General features: G+C 49.4%; 1 protein-coding gene across 3 annotated transcripts in view; it reads right to left on the bottom strand.

Annotated features, from left to right (window-relative positions):
• The window catches only part of NAV2 (neuron navigator 2), a 399317-nt gene extending 384852 nt beyond the window's left edge, over nt 1–14465 (bottom strand). For all 3 annotated transcript variants that reach the window (XM_047071097.1, XM_047071099.1, XM_047071098.1), the window contains exon 1: nt 14208–14465. In XM_047071097.1, coding sequence (XP_046927053.1) covers nt 14208–14465 — 258 coding nt within the window. The remainder of the gene's footprint in view (nt 1–14207) is intronic.
• Nucleotides 14466–16899: the final 2434 nt, after the last annotated feature.

Raw genomic sequence — 16899 nt, 5'->3', positions numbered from 1 at the left:
TCGAACTCAAAGACCACGAGATCATGACCTGGGCCGAAGTCGGATGCTTAACTGACTGAGCCACCCAGGAGCCCCAGCCCATTAGCATCTTAAGGAACACACTGTCGATTTCTCAGTAGGGTGTGAGGAAACAGAGTCCGAGCCCTCGACTGGGAGTCATGCCTGGATGCTAGTCCCAGCTCTGCCTAAAATCCTGCATGATCCCCTGTCACTTACTCACTAAATACTTAGTAAGCACTTACCATGTGCTGGGCACTGTTCTAGGTGCAGGGGATGGAGCTGTGCACAAGATGGACAAATCCCTTGTCCTCATGGAGCTGAAAGTCTAGTAGAGGAAGGCACATAATAAACAAACACATAACACGCCAGGAGACTGCTCTGGTTCTGGAGAAAAATAAAGCAAGGTAAGGAGACATAAAAGGACAGATTGCTATTTTATACAGGGTGGTCAGAAAAGGTACCTTTAATAAAGTGACATCTGAACAGAGCCCAAAGGTCACGGAATGAACCATGTCAATATCTGGGAATACATTTCAGGCAGAAAGAACAAGTGCAAAGGCCCTGAGGCTTGGCTTTCTCATCTATAAAATAAAGGATAAGAAAACAGGGTCTTTGTGATATAGCTCTAAGGTTCCCAAGTTTGCCCAGCAGGAGCGGGAGAGGCTTTGGAGGTTGGGGGTGGGTCAGGGTGATATAACCAACAGGACACCTTGCCGGTCCTTTCCTTTTTTATAGTCCTGTACATCTCTCTCTCTAGCTCTGTTTCGAGGAGCAAATGACCAATTGTTTTTAAGAAACAAAAATAATCTGCCCTGTTAAGGGTGAGATATTTTAAAACCACTGAATGGATTTTTCCTTCCTTGCTTGCTTGCTTTCTTTCTTTCTTTCTTTTTTTTTATTGATACATCTCCTCTCCTTCCAGTTCTAAAATAAGCACCCTGTCTGCCCATACACGAATCCAAAGGCAACACACTGCAGATGGCGTGGGCCTGGGGAGAGCCAGATGGAGGTCGCTTGGAAGTCACCAGACCTGGAGAAGCCACCAAGCCAGCCTGGCCAGCCTGGCCTCACCCATGGTCTGCTTCCTCTGAATCCAGGTGACGAGACGCTCTTAAAAACAGCAGTGGAATGTGGTGAGAGTTGGCATTTGTAAATGACAAATTTCTGACCGAATTCCAGTTCTTTGGAATGGAAAACCAGCAGCTTCCTGTTACAAAATGTACCAACAGCTCATGCCTAATACATGGGTGTGGGCAATTCATATATTTCAATCTAAATTTGGCTAAAAATATAACAAAGCCGGCATATTTTTAGCCAGGTAAACATTTCTAGGGACTAGGTCAGATTTATATTGGTTTCTGCTCTGCAATCCAGAGGAGGAACGATTCCAAATGAGTGTGAAGGAGGGACCAAAGGGGAAAGCCACACAGTCCACCAGGCAATCGGGAGTCACTGATTCTTGGTGACCACGTCCAGTTTGGGAGTGCTTCCCAGGGCTGAGCGGTTTGTCCCTTCCCATTGGAGAGACAGTGCCTTTTAAAGAACTAAGCCCCACGCTTCTTTGGAAGGCAAGTCTCAGTTGGGTTTTACTACTTCTCTCGCTGGACAGCCTTCAACGAGTCATTTCTCCTCTCTGTGCCCTCAGCTCTATGTGTCTCTCTCCTCCCCGCCCTCAGCTAGCCCTGGGTTTAATTAGAAGCAGCACAGACGGAGGACCACGCAACGGGTAAAAGATTCAGGCTCTGCAGGTTCTGTCTGAGTTGCAAGCCCGGCTCTTGCAATTATAGGTGGGGGACCTTGGGCAAGTCGCTGAGCTCTCTCTACTTGCCTTACTTCACCTACAGAGCGGAGACAATGACTGAAGTGCCTAACTCAGAGGCGATTGCTTTTGTGATGATTAGGTCGGAAAATCCACATAAAATGCCTAGAAGACTATCCAGCACATAATAAGTCCTCAGTAAATAACAGCATCTACCCCACACCAGGCATTTTTACACACACGCTAATTGCTTGAATCTGCACGACCCATTGAGATGCCACACTTTCCCTGAGGAAACTGAGGCTTGGTGGGACTGTCTTGTCTAAGCTGCGGTTCAACAACTATTTCTTGAGCCTGCAGTGTCCCAGGCCTCACACCAGCACTGGGGACGTTAGACACCTGGGCAATAAATGAGGCGGTAAGATTTTAAGCCGGGTCGCTCTCACTTCCAGCTTGGGAGGTGGAGGGGATCCAAGAGGCTGGACAGAAAGAGCAGGGACATGAAATCAGAGTTTCAGTACTGACTCTGTGTAGTCTTGGTCAAACCACTGACTTCCTCTGAGCCTCACACAAAACGTAGTCTCCTGCTACAATTGCACCAACCACAAAGGGATCCTGGTTTTCTGATTCACTGAACCAAATGCAAAAGCTTTCTAATACGAAGGGATTAAGAATACTTAATTACTTGGTAGAAGGAGGGGGAAAAGAACATAGCTTAGGGCTGGTTCCACTTCTTCAAACCATCAGGCCTCCACTCAGGAGAGTAGATCCTCTCCTTACAATGTGTGAGGTGGAAAGAATCCTGGGGCCAGGAGACGGGAGGCCTAAGTTCCAGTTTTGTTCTGCTCTCATAGCTGGGTGACTGTGGGCAAGTCCTACCCCTCTCTGGGCCATGCTGTCCCCACTTGCTCAATGGAGCTGTGGAAATAGGCCTCTAAGGCCTCCAAGGCCCACCCTGGCTCAGATGTCCCAAGCGTCTAGTCCAGAGAGGCACAGATCGATCGCTAAGCAGACATCCCAATGAGCCTGGTTATTCTGAATCTGGTTTTGTCACCTACATAGCGCTTTTCCCCCCAAAGCTGCCTTCTTCTGTCCAGAGACAGTAAACAACCAAAGTTCCCACACCGGAAGGTCTGACAGCTCTAGAACACTTGTGGCCCACATATTTTGACGTAAACATGCGTCACTCCCAGGTCTGAAAAGAATCAAAGCAAATCAGCATGAAATGGGGACTGTCTGCAGTGCTGCAGCTGAGCGGCCTGTGGCGAGAGGACAGGAAGAGAGGTCCTGCCAGCTGTTAAGCACATGGACCCCGCTGGGCCCTGCAGCACAGGGGTGACCTGGGGGGCAGCAGCGACGGCAGTGAGAGAACGAGATCGTGCCCACATGGCGGCAGGATGTGGGCAAAAGCCAATGGGGATCCTTATTCTGTAAACGCGGAGCCCCTGGAGACAGGCTGGGTCAGGCACAGAAGGCCCTGGCAAGAAGGAAACAGGAGGCCAAGGCCAGGGAAGTGGGGGGCAGACTCCAAGGAGAAGAGGGTTTGGACATCTGGTTGTCTAAAGCAGCACCTCCGTACGGGGCTCAGGCCTCCTCCAGTTACTGGCACAAGAAGGCAGAGGTCAAGAGATTTGGGAATTGGAGACACCCAGCTATGAATTCTGTCACCCGTCCATACCACCTGTGTGACTTGAGTAAGTTCCACGGCCCCTCTAAGGCTTGTCTCCCTACTGACTCCTTATTTTTCTCCTTTTCGGTAAAACAGGATCAATATTGGCTCAGGACATTCGTGTGAGGATTAAGTGTATGGAAATGGCACGTAAATGGTTGCTGTCATCATTATTCCTGGAAGGCTGTCCCATCCTGGGACTCTTGAAGCCCTCCCCTTTTCTTCACCAGCTAAAATCCTTCACAACCTTTCTCAGGTCCCCCTTCCAAAGTGTGTGCGTGCACGTACCTGCCGAAGCCCTCCAGAGCCCACAGCGTTCTCTCCCCCTCCACCCCTCCAGTCTACCGCACAGTCATTGTCACATCCTGAGAGGTCTTCCATTGGATCAGCCGGACAGTTTAGACACTGTAAACAGCCTTGCGTAAGAGAATCTGCCTCCTTCTTCTACCCAGCCAGCCCAGCCACGTTTCTCTAAGACCCGGTGTGGGAGAGCTTTGATGCTGGCCTCAGCCAAGGTTCAGGTTGCCCTCTCTGTGTCTCCTACACTTGGCCACCCACCATCACATGATCTTCTCAGTGCACAAGCCAAGAGGGAGTTCTGCAGAACACATGGCTTAGCCATAGCTTCATGAACACAGCTGGTGCTCAATATCCACTTACTCCTGTGTTTCAATTCTTTCTTTCATCTTCCCCCTCCCATCCTTCTTTTCTTCTGCAAATATTAACTAAGAACCTACTATGTGCTGACCCTGTATCAGTAGCGATCAAAAGACACACATCCCTGACTCCGGGAAGCCATGGTCTGGCTAAATAAGCAATCACAGGCTAAGCTGTAGGGGCTACAGAGCAGGCTATGGGACCATATAGGAGAGATACTATCCTGGTGATGGTGGAAGGCTTCCTGGAGGAGGTGACACAAAGCCTGAGCTTGAATGGGTGAAGGACAAGGAGGATTTAGCCAGTCAAAGGAGACCTACGTAGTGGTAGATGAGTAAGACTCAACCAGGGGTTTTGATATTTTTAAAAGTTCCCTCATTAAAAACAATTTCTTTTATGCTTTCAACTTTGGAAACATCTTAGATTTTTACAAAAGATTATCAAATCAACCTGAATCTTGTGATTCCATAAACCGTCAGCAACTATTCTCATGAAAGAATAGGAATTAAGCCAAGATTCTCACACTGCACCAGAAAAGAGATAAAGAGTCCAGATCCTAAACCCAGTGAAATAAACTTGGCTGGGCTATTTATTATCAGCGAGCACACACACACACACACACACACACACACACACACACTCACTCACCCCTTCCTATCTCATTTATGTTCTCCTGGGTACACTGTAGACGTCAAGGGGACTGCTAATGTGTACTCTTTAGCCAGGGCTTTGCTTTGTCTCTCAACATTTTATTTTGAAAAATTTCAAACAGAAAAGTTGAAAGAACTGCACATGTATCTTCACCTAGATTTATCAGCTGTTAACATTTTATGACATTTACTTTCTCCTCTCTGCAGATATACTAACCTTTTTTTTTCCCCTGGATGATCTGAGAATTAGTTGCTGACACCAAGATATCTCTAGATATTTCAGTATGTATCTCCCAAGAAAAAGGACATTTTCTTACATAACCCTAATACCATTAACACTGATAGAATACTATCTAATACACCATCTGAATTCAAATATCTCCAATTGTCTCCAAAAGGAACTTTCTTTTTTTTTTTTTTAGTTTTTTTTAACGTTTATTTATTTTTGAGACAGAGAGAGACAGAGCATGAATGGGGGAGGGTCAGAGAGAGGGAGACACAGAATGTGAAACAGGCTCCAGGCTCTGAGCTGTCAGCACAGAGCCCGACGTGGGGCTTGAACTCACGGACCGTGAGATCATGACCTGAGCCGAAGTCGGCCGCTCAACCGACTGAGCCACCCAGGCACCCCACCAAAAGGAACTTTCTAGAATTTATGGTTTTGCTCATCCAGGATGCAGTCAAGAATCTCACTGGATTTGGTCATCATAGGTCTTTGTTCTCCATCTACCTTTTAAAATTTTTTGTCTTTCATGACACTGTCCATTTTGAAGACACCAGGCCTGTTGTTTTAAAGAATGATCCATAATCTGAATTTACCTGATTGCTTCCTCATGCTCACAAATGATTCTGATCAAATTCCTCATTTTTCCCTTCTCTCCAGGACCAGCCCTGCCAGCGAAACCATGATAAACACTTAGTGGACCTTGTGGCCTCAGTGCACTTAGAATTTTACAAATCCCAGAGGGATTTAACTAATAACTAAATAAACTAACATTTATTTAATTTTGAAAGAATATTTTCAATATTTCCAAACTCTAGGGGCAGAGGGGAGGGGCCAAATGTCACATGTGCCAACCCAAAGGAAATTTTATAGCGATTTACTTTGATTCAGTATTAACAATGGCTTTTCAGATTTCTTTAAAGAATTTTTAATGCTTATTTATTTTTGAGAGAGAGAGAGAGTGAGACAGAGCATGAGCAGGGTAGGGGCAGAGAGAGGGAGACACAGAATCGGAAACAGGTTCCAGGCTCCACACTGTCAGCACAGAGCCTGACGCGGGGCTCGAACTCATGAACTGCAAGATCATGACATGAGCCAAAGTCGGACGCTTAACCAACTGAGCCACCTAGGTGCTCCGCTTTTCAGATTTTTAAAAAATGGTTGTTTATTTATTTTGAGAGAGAGTTCATGCATGCATGTGAGCAGGGGAGAGGCAGAGAGAGAGAGGGAGAGAGAGAGAGAATCCAAAGCAGGGTCCGTGCTATCAGCACACAGCCTGATGCGGGGCTTGAGCTCACGGACCGTGAGATCATGACGTGAGCCGAAATCAAGAGTTGAACACTTGATTGTCGGACAAGAGTCAGTGGCTTAACTGACTGAGCCACCCAGGATCAGGTATTTTTTTCAAAGTGCTTTCACCCTTGCTATTGAGGAACCCTTGCTTTGGGGTGAAACAGATATGGGCTCAAATTCTGGGTCTATCACTTACTAGCCGTGCTACTTGGAAAAGTAGTTTAACCTCTCTCAGCCTTGGTCGCCTTAAAGGATATTTATGGTGTAAGGTGCTTAAGCCAGTGTCTTGGTCCTAATCGTTGCATCTGTTAAGCTTTGCAAGAACCCTTCAAAAAAGGGAGAGCAAGAATTATCCTCTCCATTTCACAGGTGAGGTAACTGAAGCTCAAAAGACAATGGGACCTGTTGAAGGTCATGCAGCAAAGCGTCCAACGCGATCGAACTAGAACCAAAGTTGCTGATTCCCAGAGCTGTCATTTCCACTTCTCCTCAGGAAGTAGCATCTTCCTCATGGGATGTTGTGAGGCTTGATCGACATGATACATGTCTGGTGCTATGCATTAGGCTCGTACAGAGGCTATGTTCAGTGTCAGTGACCCTTATTGTCATTATTTCTATGGTGTCACACTGCTGTGAGTAACGGATTTTTTGTTTCAAAGGCCCCACAAGAACTCTGGGAACCAGGCTCCTAATTATCCTGACTCCCACCAAGACAGGGTGGGGATTAGAACAACCTAAACTTCACTGAAGGTATGAAGGTTTCGCTTGGAAGGAAAGACAGAATATTCTGAGGCTGTGGGGCCATTGTTTGCAAAACACAAGAGAGGGTCTGTTTTCTTGGGAAAGGGACATAAATCATGAGTCATACTTTAGGTTCTGTGTGGGTGACTTGAGGTTCCTGAGAAAACTTTTGTGTCACTCACTATTGTCGGGTGTGGACTGAAAACACAAAAAGCCTGACCCAGTTTTATTCCCCAAATCACATGACCCATCCTGACCAAGACATTCTAGGAACACATTGTCCATCTCCTTGAACAATGTGAGCAGGAGACAGAGTAGCCATTCAAATTGGCCACGAGGCAATTAGTAAAACACCGTTGAGCAGCCGGCCATGCCTTGGGGCAACTCAATGACCAAACAGATCACAAGGTCCGGCTCCCACCGTAATCATGCCAGCCGCGAGGGAAGAGGGCTTTCCTTCTACCCTCGAAACAATAAGCAGCCATTCAGAAGCCCAATCAATGGGACTGTTCCATTCTTGGTCCTGGGCAAGGCCATTATATTGTCCAGTGGCTACAGTGCTAGCTCAGACAGTGTTACAAAGAAGACTTTTCCATAAGTTTGGTGTGCAATAGATCCCTCAGCTTGGTTGGTGCTAGAGGGACGGCATGTCTGGAACCAAAATGTGGAGGTTTCATTTCACAACTCTGGATATGACTCATTTAGAGGCCATTGTTCTTAATTTATTCTTGCTTCCCATTCATCTAACCAAAGCCCTGCTACGCTCTCTGTTTTCACATGTGTCCTTCTAAGTAATGAACCATGCGCTGGGGAGAGAGGTAGGGAGTGTGGAAAGAACATGAGCTTGGAATGAGGCAGATCTGGTTTCTGAACTTGGCTCTGACCTTAGGTGATAAAAATAGGCAATACCATGCTTACTATATGCCAGGCACTGTGCTCAATAACCTAACTGTACCCGTTTCTACTTCATAGGTGAAGACACTGACAATTAGAGATGTTAAGTAATGTGCCCCAAGCCTGGATTCAAACCTTGCTGTGTCTCTCAGTGAAGCCCAATCTACCATGTAAAACTGCCTTGAAATGCAAATTTCCTTTGCTCTAAGCTTCCTCATATGAAACGCATAGACCACTTTACATTTCACCCATTTCTTGTGTCTCGAGTCGTATAGAAACAAATACACCCAAATATATATTTAAGAAATAGGTGTATAAAGCAATATATGTACAAAATACATTTACAAAACAAATATGTGTTTGTTTTATATATATAATATACGTATACATATGTTTAATAACCACACGCGAAGTAACCGCTTGAGCTAAAGCCGACCATATATACATTTTTTTAAAGCAGCAGAGACTAACAGGCACGTAGCAGATACTCCATAAATGCCCCCTTCCCTGCGGCCGAGGCTGATTCTAAGATATCAAATCTCTGACCCCAAGCCAAAATCTCACTGGGCAGTTTGTCTTTTTCAGACGAGCCTCGGGAACCTCACAAAGGCTTAATTAAAACACCTCTCTCACGGCCCCATCTCTTGCCGTATAAGTCAATAACACAGGACACCAAGATTTGGTTGCTTCAGCCTCGGTCACAGAGGAAGACGGTGTGAGGAGGGGGGAGGCCAATCCAGCTATCCTGAAAGCTGGAAATCGGGCTGCAACTCCTCCAGCCGGGCCTTTGATGTGTGTGTGCCTGCTTCCATGTGCTCATTACTTTAAGCTGTTCCATGTGTATATGTTTGTATATGTGTGTGTATACATGTGTATTACGCATAGCCAGAAGTAGATGTATTTACATACCTATAGACACACACATAACGATATCCTAAATAAGCCACCAGTCCCACCTTTAAAGTGTCTTCAGAAAATTAACCCACGGAATAAGCAATAATATGTGAAATATAAACATTCTTGCATGTTGGCAGATAACCATGCTATACATTCCCCTCGAAGAACTGAGAAGGAGAAGAAAGGGAATAACACAATGGCAGAAAAATGCACTAATCAAATCCATAATCAACTTTGATGATGGAGTAAGGAGTCTAATCAAAACACAATGGGACAAAGTTGCAACAGGTTGTAAGCTTGGAGCTGTGCTCTCCTCCCAGGGGCCTCGCCTGCTCTTTCTTTTTAAACATCTAAAACACCCACAGAGGATTTCAATCACTTCTAATTACTTTTTTAAAGAAATGAGTTGCAAGTTGAACACCAGGCTCCTAAAAACAGGAAATATCAAAGTATTATATATATAATTTTTTTCCCTGCAGCTGCTTCTTAAAAATAAGCTAACCTCTCCTCAAATAGCTCATGCGCATTCCTTATCTGAAGGTCGGCCGGCCAGGGTTTCTGAACTAACGCAGAGCATGCCTCTAAAACAATTCTTTGCATATGGTCATAATTTATACACCACGTTAACAGAGCAGATGCTATAAATGTTCACTCTTGGGGGAAGGCCCAGGTATCCCAGCACCAGGAGGAGAATTCGGGAGGGATGTGCTGCTCCACAGCAGTCCTCTCCCCCCAGTGGGGGTGGAGCCGAGCTGTAGGTTTGTGGGAGAGGTTCAAGGTGAGGGGCCTGGGCAGTTGACAGAGGGGCCGCACCTAAGGCTGTCTGCTGGCTACCTTAGGTCTTCTCACACTTATTGGACATGGAGAGCCAGCTTGGGAGGAGAGGGCTGTCACTGGCCGAAGAGAGTTGCTGCATAATAAAAGGAGCCATGAGAACTGCCTCTCTTCCCCTGTAACTACCATGTTGAATATTCCGAACCCCAAGCTAATAACAATAATCACTGTCATTTCCCAAAGGTCTATTATGAACCAGGTCTTTATGGACACCACCTCCCACCTTCTCCTAAGGAGCCTGCATGCGCAGAATTCTCATTCACCAGCCAGCATGCAAAGCCCATCCTTCAGGGGCACCTGGGTGGCTCAGTCGGTTAAGTGTCTGCTTAAGTGTCTGACTCAGGTCATGATGTCACGGTTCGTGAGTTCGAGCCCCACGGCGGGTTCTGCCTCTGCACTGATTATGCAGAGCCTGCTTGGGATTCTCTTTCTCTGTGCCTCCCCTGCTCGTGCACATGCGTGCTCTCCTTCTCAAAACAAACTTTAGAAAGAGCCAGTCCTTCAACTGCGAGATGCTTTTGTTGTTCCCTCATCACCATGTTTTAAAAGGAAGACACTAGGGGCGCCTGGGTGGCTCAGTCGGTTAAGCGTCCGACTTCAGCTCAGGTCACGATCTCGTGGTCCGTGAGTTCGAGCCCTGCGTCGGGCTGTGGGCTGATGGCTCAGAGCCTGGAGCCTGCTTCCAATTGTGTGTCTCCCTCTCTCTCTGCCCGTCCCCCGTTCATGCTCTGTCTCTCTCTGTCTCAAAAATAAATAAACGTTAAAAAAAAATTTAAAAAAAAGGAAGATACTAGATACAGAACAATTACCTGTTGTATGAAAGTGCGGCTTCTCTGCAGTGACATCATCTTCTGCTCTGCACCAACACAGGGCCCTGCTCCTCATCCTTCCCTCTCATGAGCGTGTCACTTCCTCTTCTCCCCACCCAACCAGGGCTGCCCATCTCTGAAGCCCAGTCTCCTCCAGGAGGCCCTCTGGATTTCTCCAGCCATCGTGGCCCTTCCCTTCCTTTGAGCCCCAAGCATCCCTTCCAGCCCTCTCTGTGTTGTGTCCTGTTGCTCTAGGCACATTGGTTACATCTCCCAACTAGACTAGGAAGTCCCCAACGCCCAGGCCATGTCTATGTACCCCATCCACCCACCAGGGTAAATGATGGAGGTAGGCAGCTATGAAGGGTGCGGGACCACCAGTGTTGAAGCTACACCAACCTGAGTCGGACTCTCTGTTCCATCACACTGGAGCACGATGACTTGGAGCAAGTTCCCCCAGACTTGCAGAGTCTCACTCGCTCTTCTAGCTCAAGGGTTAGAGCAGTGGTCTCACTAGGGCCTGCCAGTAAGCCGAAAGTCTCTGTGCTTACCCGTGTATAGTGGTTAAGGGCATGGACTCCAGAGCCAGACCGTCCAAGTTTTAATTCTACTTCTGCTACTCCCCAGGTTACTAACCCGGTCTTTGCCTCAGTTTCCTTGTGTGTAAAATGAGAATACTAACATTTATGTCATTGCATTGTCATAAGAATCAAATGAGGTCTTTTACGTACTAGTCTTTAGAACAATTCCTGGCATGTAGGAAGTAATTCTATTGTTTGATTTGTCATTATTATATCATTATTGATTTGTCATTATTATATCATTGGACTTGCCATTATTATATTATTGGATTGCCATTATTGTATTATTATTGTTATAGAACATTATTGTTATACAAAAGGTCCCATCTGCTTTAAATGTTACTATGGGTGAAATGATATCATATATAAAAAGCCGGGCACCGTGAGCACTAAACAAGTAGTCATGCCCTTCCCTCACCTTCCCACCGTGCCCGGTACTGAGAGATGCTCTGTAAATTCTTGTGAACTGATGAATACCTTTTCAAGGGCTAGAGAGATAAGCTATGCCTTTTCTCACTTAGAGGCTATTAGATCTAGGTTCTAATAGCCTTATCTCTTGGTTTGGCAATATAAATAGCTAATTATATTAAGTGTTGCTTATTTGCTAGACACTGGGCTAAATAATTCATAGGTTATTTTTCTCAGTCCTTACAATTTGTGTGGTTGTTTATGCCCATTTGTACAGAGGGGAACACTGAGGCCCAGAGAGGTTAACTGACCAGGTCACTCAGCTGGTGCACGGCAGAAACAGGACACCACGGATATCCACCTGACTTTAAAAATCTGTGTACTGACCCCTGCACAACTCATCCTCCTGAGAGAAACTCCCCGAATAAAAGGGAGAGTCAGAGGCCCCAAGATATCATCTGCCCTATAACTCAACATTTCCTGAGTATCTTCTAGTGACAAATACCAGGTTTTGTATTAGAGACCACAGAAGTCCAGCCAGACACAGTCCTTAAGCTATAATAGAGAGGCTTTCCTGGATGGCGAACGGGCTACTATGTTAGGTAGAGTGAAAGAAGGCCCTGTCCAAAGAAGGCAAAACTGCCTTTGCCAAAGTCACTTTGATGCCAGTGTGGGGCAGTAAGTAAGGACAAGGATCTGCTGCTTGCCGCAGGGAAGAGCCCTCAGGAAGCCCAAACATGGATAAGGAAAGCAGGCTGGTAAGAAATAGGATAGCCCACCAGGAAGGAGTCAATTTCCTGCCAAGGAAATTGTCCATCCAAACCATCCTCATGATCAGAAGGATTGGCCTCCTCCCCTGAGGGCAAGACAGGTGCAATGGGGGCATTTGGGTATGGTGGGCCAAGAGTGAGGGAAGAGAGCAAAGCCAAGGGACCAGGCCCCTGCCAGCCCCTCCATGAACAGCTGGAGAATATTTTTTCAGGAAAGAAGGTGATGAATCACCTTTCCAGAACCTGCCCCCTGCAAGTCCTCCAACCATGTTTGTTAAATATAGGGTCAAATGGGCAAAGGCAGAACAGCTGCCTGGGTGGAAACAATCCCTGTGTCTACTTTCCCTCTCATTCCTCAGTTCCTTCTCATCAGGCTGGAGGGTGTGTGTCACATCCCAGAGTCACTGTTCTGGCCTCCCACATACCACCCACCATACCTCATAAACCCCGTCTCCAAGGGTGGATAGGAAAACTCCCAAGAGTGAATCCCTGAGCTCATTCCCATTTCGGAGCCCACTGGACAAATCCTGTGGCTAACAGCAGAAAAAGAGAACATAGCACAAACTCCTAGCAGAGACAGGCCCTCTGGAGCACAGGGTGAAATCTTGCTTTCCTCCCACACGCCATCACTCAAACCTGTCAGCTTCCAAAAATGTTTAGCAAGTGCAGCAGCAAGGGGCATGCTTATCAGCCTGGCCTGGGAGCTTAATCTGCTTCGAGAGCCTTCTCCAGCCCAGAGTTCCAAAAGTCTGCTTACAATTAGCTCCCAGCTCCAGTTCCTCCATCGGAAAGGTTAGCAATGTGTTGAGTTCTAGCCTCTGATCAGAGAAAGCTCCAGGAGAAGGTGGAGACAGTGTCAGCAGAAAAGAAAGTGCCAAAAAGGTCAGCTGGTCTGTTGCCACTTCCCTGACACCAGCCCCAAACCACCTCCCCCTCTGGCTTCCTGCCTCTCCTGACTGGGACAGTCACATCCGTCAGGTCAGCCTGTCCCCAAAAGTCCCTGCTGAATGACTGCCAAGAAAATACAGCATGCCCCTGCTCCCTCCTACCAGATGAGGAAAAAAAAAAAAAAAAAAAAAAAAAGGGAGCAGGGAGGGCAGAAGGCCAAGAGAAACTGATTGGCCCTTGCTGATTTCCTTAAAAGAGATTGCATGGCCAAGGCCTGTCACCCAGCCGGACTGGGTGATGCAGGCTCTGTCTGGAAAGGTAGAAGTCACCAATTCTCTTCAAGCCCAAGCCATCAGCCATCTCCACACCCAGTCACCCAGGCTACCAGCGCCAGGATTTACTACCCAGGAAGGAGGGGCTTAACTTCAGGCAGCCATTTGGAAACAGCCACCCCCACCCCCACCGCCATCCTCACCCCCCACGCAACAGCCAGCCAAGACGCCAGGAGTCTCCAGCTGCCTGCTTCCGCTGGTGCAGCGGGCACTCCTAGGGCAGTCCCAGCACAGTGCCTGGAATCCTGTCTGCCCAAGGGACGGGCAGGGGCAGGTCATCTTCAAACCGAGGGGAACAGGTTGACTGCACCCCCCAGACACCTTTTCCTGGATCTTGCAGCCAGACCAGGGGGCATCGAGCCCAAGAGACTTCAGACCATTCCTTGGCAGACACAGAATCTCTGCAGAACCGACAGCCAACCAGCCGCTGCAGAAGACACTGCCTTCTTGAGGCCAAGCTCTCAACATGCAGGAACTGACATTTCCAGAGCCGCACGGTTGTGTGTGTGCGTGCGTGTGTGTGTGTATGGACACGCCACCCGTACCCCCCAGAAGGAAGCTGCTGGCATACCCCCACCCCGGTCTCTCAAAGCTCCTGAAGGCAAACCTCTGGCACCCGGGCCACACCCACCGGCCAGCCCACTCTCCTAGCGCATCCCCAGATCTGGAGCCTAAGTAGAACGGCTCCCTTCTCCGCCCACCGGGTAGCCCTTTCACTCCTCCAGCCGTGCCACCTTCCCCCCAAGAAGTATTCGCCCGCCCACCCTCCCAGAACAGTGCCCCGGCACACATCGCCTCTCACCTGGGTATCGAACCCGTTTTCCACCGAGCCGCTCTTCCGCAGCGGGAGCCCCTCCCCCGCCGGCTCCTGCAGCCCCTGGGATTTCAGGGGGATCTGGCTAGGGTAGGTAGTCTTGCTCACCTCCACCTTGCTTCCCAGCTTGAGGTAGCAGGGCTGGGGGCCGGCCCGGGCTGGGGGCACGTGCAGGATGGGCGCGGCGCTGTGCACGGGTTTGGGCAGTCCCGACTTCATTTTGGAGGCGACCAGGATGGCCGGCATCTTCTCCCGGGGCTTCGGCTTTCCCAGCACGTCCCTGGCAGCGGCGGCGGAGGCGACCGCTAAAGGCAGCGCGGGCAGCAGAGCAGGCGCCGGGCCTCGGCCCGCGAGGCGCCCACCACCAGCGGAGGAAAAAAAAAAAAAAGAAAGCCCCGGGTCTGGGAGTCAGAGCAAACCGGCGAGCGCGCCTTCGGGTTGTAGGATGGGGCAGAGGACTGGTCGCTGCGCTCAGCTGGTTCCACCTGGACGGATGCTGAAGGCGGGTTTCTCGCGCGTCCTAGGCGGCCTGTTCAAGGGATCTGGGCGCTCAGGGGCTGTTCCCTCTTTCGATTCTCCTCCTGGGAAACCGAGGCTTGGACGCCCATATTAACTTGTCACTGCATCTCCGAAGTGAGGAGGCCCCTTTGGGAGAGGAACGGCGGGGTCGCGCGGCTTCCCGCTCCGGGAGGCTGCGGGTGTGAGAGGGTGAGGGAAGCAGCGAGCAGCGGCGGGAGGAAGGCGCGAGCAGAAGAGGAAGGAGAGGGAGGACGCACGGAGCCCAAGACGCCTCCACCAAGAGGCAGCTGCTGCCCTAACCGCGAGCACCGCAGTGTCACCCGCGACGCAGAGGCGCGGCGACAGCCCCCGAAAGGTCTCTCTAGGCGTGACAGTCACGACTGCTCATAAGTCCCCCGGACAGATAGCACCTTAGCGCCTGTAGGTCTGCACATGCTCCGTGAGCTATAGCGCAGCTAGGCTGTGGCCGTGGGGCGCGGGCACCCGGACGCGCGGCTGGCGGGCTGGGCAGGGCTGCGCTGGCGAGCGGCGGCCCCGCTTCCCGGGAAGGCTGCGCTGGCTGCGGGGCTCCGAGCAGGGGAGGACAGGCTGCGGCCGGCGCTGCTGCGGCGCGCGCTGACAGCCCGGGCCGCCCCGGCGCGCCCATTGGTCCGTGGCGCGCCAATCAGCGACTGCAGCTCGCTCTGCAAAGGGGGCGTGGCCTCAACTCCCGGGCCGTGGCCGAAACTCCGGGGCCGCGCTTGGCCGCCAAGTACAAAGCCGGCTGGTGGCCGCTCTGCGGCACTGCTCCTGCTGCGCGCTTCCCAGCGGGCCGACACTCCCGCGTCCCTGAAACCCTCTTTTGAAAAATGCCCTTTCGAATGCAAAGGCCCGCCTCGGGGCCCCGCGGGCGAGGCTCGGGGGGAAGTTTGTTTCCTTTTTCAAATTGTTCTGGTCACCTTAACGGTTTGAATCTTCCGGAATCGCGCCCGCCGCCCTGCGGCCCCCCATCTGGTCTGGGCAGGGCTGTTCCTCGTCTCCGGCGTTAAGGACTCGCCAGCCATTTCTCCTCTTTTCTGCCTCACTTCCAGGCGGGCCGGGGGCCCTCCCAAGAGCTTCCTCTCCCGCTTTCAAAGCCTTCAGTTTTCACTTAACTATTTGAAGTATTTATAGGCAAATACACTACCCAGGGAAGCCTCCCGCCCCGAGTCAGCTCCCCCGTGCAACCTACTACAGATTCTGTCATCAGAGTGGCCGGAGGAAGCCAGGAGAGGTTCCGTGACCCCGGCTGGCTCAGGCTAACCCTTGTTGCATTTCATGTAGCAGCCCCTCCCTGTCCGCGCCTTGGATGCACTGGCCCCACAGGTTCCTCGACTTCAATGCGTCCGAGGATTTCTCTCCTCTCAATTGCTCTTTGGGTTCCTCGCTGACGCAGAGTTTATGAGAACTGGAACGTATGATCCAGACAGGCCCGAGCCCTCTCGGTTCATGGATTGGGACCCCCCACCCTGGAGAACTGCCTGGATTTAAACTGGGCGAGACCTTAAATCGTAATGCATCCTTAAAAAGCTTCGGTTTTCACTTGGAGCAAGGAGGTTTGAGTACATTTATATCATGCGCTGTTGTTTGGATTAAATGAATAGTGCATGACAGTTGTTAAGCACAAGTACCTGGCAGTGTAAGGGGTCAGGAGAAGTTACGCATTATTATCCCTGTTATTAAATTACTACGGCTACTTCCCATTGCCCCCCTCCCCCCAGTCATCTCTGCTTATAAGTTGTTTGTCTTTTCTCTCTGTCTCTAAGATACAGGTTTTCCCAGTATGTCCACCCTGTAGCATGATTTACAATGCTGATAGCATTGATTTATCATTATCCAGACCAGAGGAAACCTCAAAGTTTTAAAACAACCTCTTGAAAAGGCATTAAGAAATGAGAAGGTGCTTTCTTACCCTGGCCTCCCCCCCCCCCCAACCTTATCTTCCACAGATTCTATACCGAGACTTTCTACTCTAGCTAGGCTGAAGTACATAGTCTTGTATATAATTTCAGGTATTCCTCCTCTCTCTGAAATTGAATCATACGTGGTCTGTGCCACTTACTTAACACTCAGCCCTTCGCCGTCTGATGCCACCGTTATTTATCATTTCATTTTTATTTTCTTTGAGAGTAAGCCTCATGAA

The sequence above is a fragment of the Lynx rufus genome, unplaced genomic scaffold (genome assembly GCF_022079265.1).
Source record: "Lynx rufus isolate CCGP_SWC_20201006 ecotype Redwood Valley unplaced genomic scaffold, mLynRuf1.p SCAF_9, whole genome shotgun sequence".
Lineage (NCBI taxonomy): Eukaryota > Metazoa > Chordata > Mammalia > Carnivora > Felidae > Lynx > Lynx rufus.
This window is presented reverse-complemented; position numbering and strand designations above follow the sequence as displayed.